The sequence below is a fragment of the Lepidochelys kempii genome, chromosome 6 (assembly GCF_965140265.1).
Source record: "Lepidochelys kempii isolate rLepKem1 chromosome 6, rLepKem1.hap2, whole genome shotgun sequence".
NCBI lineage: Eukaryota > Metazoa > Chordata > Testudines > Cheloniidae > Lepidochelys > Lepidochelys kempii.
Genome location: NC_133261.1, coordinates 2,126,604 through 2,136,667, shown reverse-complemented (window position 1 = coordinate 2,136,667; position 10,064 = coordinate 2,126,604). Strand labels below are relative to the sequence as shown.

The following is a 10,064-nucleotide window of genomic DNA, read 5'->3' as shown; positions in this document are numbered from 1 at the left end:
CCCCCCCACTGGAAGGGCAAAGTCAAAAAGACCCTGCTGGGGGGCGGGGGGGATTACGCCCCAGGAGATTGGGGGGACGACCCCCCCCCGACATTTCCTTGGCCTTTAAACACTGAACAGAAACAAAAACGTGGGAAGGGAGGGAAATACCTTTTCCTTTGTGTCTTTCGCCTCCGACGGCAGAATCTATAGCTACGATTCAAGTAACGCGTTAGCCGGTGGGGGGGGGAAGGTTTCAAGTATCAAAAGAAAGGGTGGCCTGCCGCCCCCCAACAGCCGCCCCACAGAGAGGATGCCACCGCCCACCTCCCCCAGCTGCCAAAATCCGGGAGGGCATCCCCCCACTGCCAGCCCGCCCCACCACATCCCTCAAACCCCCAAAGTGGAGCTGATCACGTGCACCCCGTATGGGGGGGGAGGGGGTGATTGGCCAGACACCCCTCTCCTTGGGGCACGGAGGAAACGGACCAGGGTGCCCCCCACCCCTTCCCCGATCCACAGGTAGAACCGCTGCCCTGCTGAGCGAAGCCCCGCCCCTTCCCCCCCATGGGAGGAGCCGGGGGAAGCGTAACCGTTTTGAAAAAGGAGGTCTAAGTTTCGGGGGGGGGATCCGAGCCCCCCCAGCTGAAAAGGGGGAGGGGCAATAGGAGGGCCCTCCCCAAACCAGGAGGAAATCCAGACGTTGCCCCCGCAAGTGGTTATTTAAAGCTGGCGGATCCGGGGGGGGGGGGGGGGGGCGGAGAGGCGGGCATCGGGCATGGGTGGGGCTCCCCTGCCCCCCCCCAGGGAGTGTGAGAGTGTGTGGGGGTGGGGATAAACCATCAGTGCTAGAGCCCCCCACAGAGGGGGTGTGGGGGGGGGGCAGATGCAGTAGCCACATACTTGGCAACTAACACAACCAATTCCAAAGGCAGCACGCTGAGGAGCTGGGGGAGGGGATTGAGATACTTTTTTTTTTTTTTTAAAAGGGGTGAGGGGATGTGACCACCGGTACCAGTACACCCCTCCCCCCCCGCCTCCTGTCCTGGCTTCCATCCCCCCCCGGGGACATGTACCAACTCCAATCAGCCCCCCCCGCCACCTTATCAAGCAGAGAGAGGACTGAACGGCGCCCCCCCCAGATACCCCCAAATGGGATCCCCTCCCAAATCAGCAGTGGGGGGGGGGGAATGGGTTTCCCCCTTGCTCCCCCCAGCCCTGGAAGGCCCCCGGCCCCCCCAGGATTCAGTGCATGGCTTTAGTAAAAGGTCTCTCTTCAAGTCTCTGGCGCAGCCTGGCCCCGCCCGGCTATTAGCTGTCCTTGAGCAGCAATTTCTCCTCGGGGCAGCGGAAGGGTGGCCCGGCAGGCGGCGGGGCCGGGGGCCCCGAGTCCTCGCAGAAGCGGACGCAGCCCTCGGGGGTGACGTGGCGGCAGGAGCGCAGATCGACGCGGGAGAGGCGCGGGCAGCGTCGGAAGAGAGGCAGACACTGGTCCGTCAGGCGGTTACACCCTGCGCGGCAGAGGGGTGGGCAGTGAGATGGGGGAGGGGAGCTTTTCCCCTCTAGGGGGCGCCGGCTCCCTTCCGGTCGCAGGGCAGGAGACTGGCTGGCTCAGGGGGGTAGGGAGTGAGACACGGGGCCTCTCCCCTTGAGGGGGTGCTGGATCCAATTCAATCCATAATAGTAGGTGTGTCTGCCAGGCAGGGATGGGCTAGCAGGGGGCTGCGGGTCGGGGGAGAGGGGCACCGGCGGCGCTGGGGGGCAGGGGCTCACCGGAGAGGTTGATCTCGGCGAGGCTGTCGCGGAGGGGGGAGTTAGCAGCGGTCAGCAGGTTGACAGACTGGTCACCCACATGGTTGCAGTGGCTCAGGTCCAGCTTGGCGAGCTGGGGCGTGTGGCGGACGACGAGGCGCAACGAGGCGTCCGTGATGTCCAGCCCCGACAGACGCAGCTCGGAGACGTTCTGCAGCCGGCCCCGGCTCTCGGTCTGACCTGTGGGAGCGGGGACAGGTCGGCTCCCTGCAGCACAGCGCCCCTTGGTGCTGCATTGGAGAACAGCGCCCCCGCGGAGCCCCTACGGCACCCCCTAGCACCCACCTGGCTTGCTGTCTGTAGGGGGCAGCAGCAGCTCACGGAGGTGCGAGTCCTTGACGTCCTCGATCCAGCGCAGGTCGAGCAGCCGCAGCGAGGGGAAGCTGGCGGTGCTCAGCGCTGAGACGGAGCACCACGAGCAGCCCGTCAGGACCAGCTCCCGCAGGCCTGCAGGGGGCAACAGAGAGACGCCAAGTCAGGGAGGGAACCCAGGTGTCCTGACTCCCATTTCCCCAGGCTCTAACCCACCAGGCCCCATGCCCCTCCCAGAGCTAGGAAAAGAACCCAGGAGTCCTGGCTCCCAGCAGCCCCCCCCTACCCTGTAGCCGGTTGATAAGCCACATGAGCTGCTTCTTGGAGATGTTGGTCCAGCTGAGGTCGAGGCTGCCCGGCTGCCGGCGAATGATGCCGCTCAGCATAGACGGGGTGATCGATTTCCGGCGGCTCAGGTCGATGCGGGTCCACAGGCGCTTATCACAGCACCTGAGGGAGGCGGGGGTGGAGAAAATTAGACAGCACCACTACTACAGTCAGTACGGTAGCCGTCCCAGCACCCCACCTCTGCCCTAAAACAATCAACACGGTAAAAGTTCCCGCCGCCACCCCGTCTAACACAGCTTCCACCCAGAGCACTCACACAATCGATACGGTAACAGCACCAGCCGCCGCCTCGTCTAATACAATCAATACGGTAACAGCACCAGCCGCCGCCTCGTCTAACACAATCAATACGGTAACGGCACCCGCCAGCCACCGCCACCTCTGAATACGGTAAAATTGTATTAATTCAGTAACAGAAATAGCACCAGCTGTTGCCTCTTCTAATACAATCAATACGGTAATAGCACCAGCCACCGCCTCTCTGCTAATACAATCAATATGGTAAAGATACCGGCTTCTCCCCAATATGCTGGTATATAAGGCCCTACTTAATTTGCGATACTGCCGACCCCACATCATTCGGCTTCCACCTAATTCTGCCCGCCCGGAGCCCTGGCTGTAGGCCCCCCGGGGGCTCCCTCTCTCAGCCCCCCACGTTAACGACTAGACTGTAGGTGCAGCAAGGTGTCGGATCAACCACCACCACCACCAATCAGCCAGCATCCCAGAATACTTGTTCCAGCAAACATCTCTGAAATGCGCGGCTCTTCTCCGGCTTCTCCAATTCCTGCCGTTCTCCAATTCCTGCCGCTTTGCCGGGACTGGCCACGTCTCGGCCGCAAGCATTTGACAAGCATCCCAGGACTCAAGCAGGGCCCCACTTATACAGTCAATACGGTGGGGGCACCAGGCCTCACCGTCTCTAATACAATCAATACGGTAAAGGCACTGGTTTCCCAGCCAGTATGCTAATACGGTCAATACGGTACAGTAACCCGGCCCCGCCCTTCTTCCCGGGCAGCAAAGCGCGACCCGGCAGCTCCCCCATGTGGCCACACAGACCATTGCACCCTCTGCAGCCTGCAGCGCCCCATGGGACCCACAGGCCCACCCCCCCCAGCACCTACTGCCCCACATCTCATCCATGGGATCCCCTCTTCCCACCTCATGGGACCCGCAGCCCCCCCGACCACCCAGGGACCCACAACCCCCCCCCCCGTCACCTACTGCCCCACATCTCACCCATGGGATCCCCTCTTCCCACCCCATGGGACCCGCAGCCTCCCCGACCACCCAGGGACCCACAACCGCCCCCCCCCGTCACCTACTGCCCCACATCTCACCCATGGGATCCCCTCTTCCCACCCCATGGGACCCGCAGCCTCCCCGACCACCCAGGGACCCACAACCGCCCCCCCCCCCCGTCACCTACTGCCCCACATCTCACCCATGGGACCTGCAGCCCTGCCTCCACCCTCCAGGGACCCACTGTCTCCTGGCACCTACTTGACCCCCTCCTCTCACTCCATGGGACTCACAGCCCCTCCCCCGGCACCTACCACCTCACGTCTCGCCCATGGGACCCGTAGCCCCATCCCTGCCGTCCAGGGACCCACAGCCCCCAGAGACCCATCACTCCACACCGTGCCCATGGGACCCCTTCCTCCCGCCCCATTGGACCCACAGCCCCCCAACCTGCCCTCCAAGGACCTGCTGCCGCACGGGACTTCTACACCCTGTGCCCAGGGACCCCCACAGCCCCACACTCCTCCCCCTGCCCCCAGCGACACTCTCCTTCCCCACTCATCCCCCACAGGCCGCAAACCCAGCCCTGACAGCCCCACGGCAAGACTCCAGTCAGGGCTCAGGAAACCGACCTGCAGAATGACGAAGTGACCCCTCTAACTCAGCGCCCCCTAGTGCTGCCCTCGGGCATCAAGGCCAGCCCTGGCTACCAGGGGAGAGCGCCCCCTGCTGTGCCCCACAACAAACGCCCCACCACAACACAGCGCCCCTTATTGGCGGACTTGGGACCTGCATCTTGCCCAACGCCCCCTAGCGGAGCATGCGGTTCCTACAGCTTGCCAGCCTCCACCCTGCAACCCCAGGGCCCCCTAGTGGCACACTGTGGTACTTCAACACCCTTCACAGCGCCCCCCGACGGCACCCAGGGGGGAATGCAGGTCCTCAGCGCCCCCTAGCGCCCGCCCGCCCTTACCATCGGCTCCAGGTCCGACACACCCGCATGCAGACGCAGAGCTCGCGGTAGCTGAGGTGCTGGAAGACGGCCAGCCAGACGTCACGCTGCATGACGTGGTCCGAGCCGCTGTCCAGGGGCAGCGAGTCCGGCTCGGGGCTGTCGGGGGGCGGGCGCACCACGTGCCGCTCCAACTGCAGCAGGGGCTTGGGGGGCGAGGGCACCAGGGGCCACTGGAGGAACTGAGTCCGGGTCACCATGTGCAGGCCCGTCTGCCCGGCCGGCCGGCCTCCCTTGCGGCCCCCGGGCTGCTGCTTGGCTCGCTCGCTCCCCCTGCTGGCGGCCCGGTGGTGGTTCTCCTTCTCCTGACAGTTCGCCCGCGGCCCCTTGGGCTGCTTGCCATTGCGGGCCGCCTCCGAGCCCCCGTTGCGGCCTTCCTCCTCCTCCTCGTCCTCCTCCTCGTCCTCCTCGCTGGCGCTGAAGCCGAGAGCGGCCAGGCGCTGGGCCCGGGAGGCGGGTGAGGCGGCCCGGCTGGAGGCCCCCCCCCCGCTGGAGCCCTCCGAGCCCCGCGAGTCCGTGTCCGAGTCCGAGTCGGAGCTGGAGCTGGAGCTGCTGCTGTTCTTGACGCGCTCCAACATCTGGCACATCTGCTTGAAGCGCTCCAGCTTCTCCCGCTGGTGAGACTTGTCCGACTGCGCAGAAGGCTCCAGAGGTCCCTGAGGTGCCTTGGTTTTCTAGGGGGGGCGGAAAGGGGGTTATGGAAAATGGGCCCCGCCCCGCCAGGGGGCACCGGCTCGGATCCGGCCCCAGGGCAGGGGTGGGGAATGGACATGGGGCCTTCCCCCTCTCGGGAGCACCGGCTCCTGTCCGACCCCAGGGCAGGGGACTGGCTGGCGCAGTGGGGTGGGGAATGGGACTCGGGGACTCTACCCCGCCAGGGGGCACCGGCCCCGATCCAGCCGCAGTGGGGGGGCTCCAGTCTGCTCTCACCTCCAGGTCGCTGGGGCCGATCTGGCTCAGGTGGATGGTCGAGTGGGAGATGGACCCTTTCACCTCCAAGTCGCCGCTCCCCACGCGGCCCCAGCTCGGTAGCGGCTGCAGCTTGTTCCCATCCGACGGCTGCTCGGAGGCCTGCAGGGTCACCGAGCGGGGCAGGTCTCAGTGGGGAAGCCAGCAGCAGCAGGTCGCGGCCACCAGGCTGTGCCCCATGGGGGAGGCCCACGGGACACCCCCAGCACCGGGCAGCCCCCAGTCCCTCCCCCTCCACCCCCCGATCCCAACGAGCGCCCAATGAGCCCGCCACTGACTAGCCCCGACCAGGCGACGCCAGGGCTAATCGGCAGATATGTAAATATCAGGGAGAGAAAAAGGGAATCCTGGCCCCAGGGCTGGGGAAGGGACCCAGGGCCTTCCCCCTCTAGGGGGCGCTGGGTCTGATCCAGCCCCAGGCCAGGGGACTGGGTGGCTCAGTGAGGGGAGGAGAGCCGAGGAATGGGATCCGGGGCCTTTCCCCTCTGCGGGGGCAGGTCTCCCCTCTTCCCGGGCACGGAACTGGGCAGCTGGAAGATCAGAGCCACTCACCTTCTTCAAGTGTTTTTCCCGCCCGCCTTTCAACTGCAAAAGACAGTCAGACAAAGACACAGTTAAACAGAACCCGGACACCTGGGTTCTACCCTGGCTCTGGGAGGGGAGTGGGGTCTAGTGGTTAGAGCAGGGGGGCTGGGAGCCAGGACTCCTGGGTTCTATCCCGGCTCTGGGAGGGGAGTGGGGTCTAGTGGTTAGAGCAGGGGGGCTGGGAGCCAGGACTCCTGGGTTCTATCCCGGCTCTGGGAGGGGAGTGGGGTCTAGTGGTTGTGGGGTGGGGGCAGCTGCAGCTGGGACTCCTGGGTTCTATCCCCAGCTCTGGGAGAGGAGCGGGGTCTAGTAATTAGAGCAGGAAACATCTGGAGCCAGGACTCCTGGGTTCTATCCCAGCTCTGGGAGGGGAGTTGTGTCTGGTGGATTAGAGCAGGGGAGGCTGACAGCCAGGACTCCTGGGCTCTGTCCCGGCTCTGGGAGGGAAGTGGGGTCTAGTGGTTAGAGCGGGGGGGGGGGTGCACTCCTGGGTTCTATCCCTGGTTCTGAGAGGGGGGTCTCTGACCTTTTTCTTGGGCCCCGTGTCGGGGGGCGGCAGCTCCTTCTCCTTCTTGCGCTTGTGGGCGCTGGCGGGGGGCTCCTCCGCAGGGGGCGGGGCCGGCAACAGCTTCTTCTTGTGCTGGGCCACCTCGTCCGTCAGCTTCCACCGTACCCCGTCCTCGCCGTTGTCCGCCCGGCGCTTCCCTGTCCCGTCGCCACCCGAGTCCTGGGGGCGAGAACAGGTGGGTGCCCCTCCCCCAGCACGGCCCCTCCCCCCACATGCCCCACCTCACCCCCAGGAGCCCTGTCCCTCTGCGCTCCCCAGCGTGAACAGCCCCACCTTGTGGGCAGCCCCCCCAGACAGTCCCTGCCCCTCACCACAGCTACCCCCAGATCCCTGTCCCTACCCCCTTCCTCCCCTCCCACAAAACTGCCCTTCCAGGTGTCCTGCCCCACCCATCCCATCCAGACACCCCGTGACCCCTTCCCCCCCAGGTCATCTCAAGTTCCCCCCGCGCAGGAAGGATCCTATATTGGGGTCGGGAGCCCCGCATATTCCAACCTAACCCCCCTCAACCTCCAGTGCCCCCCCCACCTCACTGACACTCAGAGCAGATGGCCCTTTGCTGTGGAAGCAACGCCACCTGGTGGTCAAACAGCAACAGTGGCCTGGGACACCCCCCCAGAGGGGAAAGGCCCCGGGTCCAATTCCCAGCTGCAGAAGCCAGACAGCCCCCTTTGCTGGGGGCTGATCCAGCGCCCCCTAGAGGGGAAAGGCCCCCATCTCCAGCCCCCCGCCCTGAGGCGCATCCAGCGCCCCCTAGAGGGGAAAGGCCCCGGGGACCCATCTCCAGGCCCTGAGCCAGCTAAACCCCTGGGGGCCAGGCGGCTACATACCTTGTTGGATTTCCCTTCTCGTTTGCATTTGGGGCACTCCCAGCAGTTGGGAATCTCATTGTTAATCACAGCTTCCGCCGTCCCCATCTGGGTAGATGGACAAACAGACATTCAGCCAGCCATCCCGGCCTCGACCCAGCCCCATCGCCGTCGAGGGGGGTTACAGACGCCCTCCCCCACCACGTCAACAGCAGGGAGGGTTCTCCCCACTTCCACGTCGGGGAAACTGAGGCACAGAGCCACGCAGTGACTTGTCCAAGGTCACACAGGGAGTCTGGAGCAGAACTGGGCACAGAAGCCAGGAGTCTTGGCTTCAAGCCCCCCCGCTCTAACCCCTAGACCCCACTCCCCTGCCAGAGCTGGGAAGAGAACCCAGGAGTCCAGGCTCCCAGCCCGCGCTGCTCTCACCACTAGGCTAGTGGTTCTCAACCTGGGGTAGGTGTACCCCTGGGGGTACGGAGAGGTCTCCCAGGGGTACATCAACTCATTTAGGTCTTTACCTAGTTTTACAAGGGGCTACATAAAAAGCACTTGTTTATTCTGCTCTGTATGCTACACACTGAAATGCCAGTACAATATTTATATTCCACTTGATTTACTTCCTAATTACAAGGGGAAAAAGGAGAAAGTCAGCAATTTGTCAGTTCCAGTGCGCTGTGACACGCGTGGTATCTTTATGTCCGATTGTGTACGTCAGTCGTTTTTAAGTGACGTGAAACTTGGGGGTAGGGAAGACATATCAGATTCCTGAAAGGGGTACAGTCGCCAGGAAAGGTTGAGAGCCACTGATCTAGACCCCACTTTCCTCTCAGACCCGGGGATAGAACCCAGGAGTCCTGGTTGCCACCAGACCCCACTCCCCTCCCAGAGCCAGGTATAGAACCCAGGAGTCCTGGCTCCCATCCCCCCCCCGCTCTAACCACTAGGCCCCACTCCCCTCCCAGAGCCAGGCACAGAACCCAGGAGTCCTGGCTCCCATCCCCCCCCTGCTCTAACCATTAGGCCCCACTCCCCTCCCAGAGATGGCACAGAACACAGGAGTCCTGGCTCCCAGCCCCTTCCACGGGTGAGGCTGGCCCGGGTGGGGAGCGCTGGGCTGGGCCCCATGGGGAGGGGCAGGCCAGGTTCACCCCTTCCCGGGCGCGGCACTCACCTTGAGGCAGGCGGGATGGACGATCTCGTTGCAGATGGAGCACTCCATGAGCGACAGGTTGAATTTCTCCTCCTCCCCCTCCACTGTGTCCTCCTTCCCGGCCTCGCCACAGAGCAGACACACAGCCGTGTGAGGCAGGACTGGCTGCGGGCGGCAAGGAGAGGCGCCGGGGCCAGCTGAGCTGCCGGCCCTGCCACCAGGGGGCCCCCGAGAGAGAGATCAGGGGATCCCCTGCCCTGCGTGGAGATACGGCCCCCTCTGGGGCGGGCCACGGAGGCTGGTTATTCTGGGACCCCTTGGCACTGTGATGCGGCCACCTCTGGGGCAGGCCGCGGAGGCTGGTGATCCGGGGACCCCTGGCACTGTGATGCGGCCACCTCTGGGGCGGGCCATGGAGGCTGGTGATCCGAGGACCCCTGACACTGTGATGCAGCACCCTCTGGCGCATGCCACGGAGGCTGGTGATCCGAGGACCCCTGGCACTGTGATGCAGCCCCCTCTGGGGCGGGCCGCGGAGGCTGGTTATTCTGGGACCCCCTGGCACCGTGATGCAGCCACCCCTGGGGTAGGCTGCAGAGGCTGGTTATTCTGGGACCCCCTGGCACTGTGATGCAGCCCCTGCTGGGGAGGGCCACGGAGGCTGATGATCCGGGGACCCCTGGCACTGTGATGCGGCCCCCTCTGGGGCGGGCTGCAGAGGCTGGTTATTCTGGGACCCCCTGGTACTGTGATGCAGCCCCTGCTGGGGAGGGCCGCGGAGGCTGATGATCCGGGGACCCCTGGCACTGTGATGCGGCCCCCTCTGGGGCGGGCTGCAGAGGCTGTTTATTCTGGGACCCCCTGGCACTGTGATGCGGCCCCCTCTGGGGCGGGCCGCAGAGGCTGGTTATTCTGGGACCCCCTGGCACTGTGATGCGGACCCCTCTGGAGCGGGCCGAAGAGGCTGGTTATTCTGGGACCCCCTGGCACTGTGATGCGGCCCCCTCTGGGGCGGGCCGCGGAGGCTGGTTATTCTGGGACCCCCTGGCACTGTGATGCGGCCCCCTCTGGGGCGGGCCGCGGAGGCTGGTTATTCTGGGATCCCCTGGCACTGTGATGCGGCCCCCTCTGGGGCAGCCACGGAGGCTGGTGATCCGGGGGCCCCTGGCCTGCCCCGCTGCGCCCCCAGCTCACCGCTGTGCATTGCCTCATCAGGCAGGACTGCTTCATGCGCCCTGGGCCCCCGAACTTCTTCATGTCCTTGCAGAAGTG

General features: G+C 64.9%; 1 protein-coding gene across 1 annotated transcript; it reads right to left on the bottom strand.

Moving 5' to 3' along the window:
* Positions 1 to 1,112: 1,112 nt before the first annotated feature.
* On the bottom strand, positions 1,113 to 10,058 carry FBXL19 (F-box and leucine rich repeat protein 19). The gene is made up of 11 exons (XM_073346533.1): positions 9,987 to 10,058; positions 8,814 to 8,957; positions 7,661 to 7,747; positions 6,789 to 6,989; positions 6,230 to 6,262; positions 5,639 to 5,779; positions 4,670 to 5,382; positions 2,390 to 2,553; positions 2,077 to 2,238; positions 1,753 to 1,971; positions 1,113 to 1,490 (listed from the first exon to the last, which is right to left on the bottom strand). Exons 1-11 carry the CDS (start codon positions 10,047 to 10,049, stop codon positions 1,291 to 1,293), a joined length of 2,127 nt encoding a protein of 708 aa, XP_073202634.1. The 5' UTR covers positions 10,050 to 10,058; the 3' UTR covers positions 1,113 to 1,290.
* Positions 10,059 to 10,064: the final 6 nt, after the last annotated feature.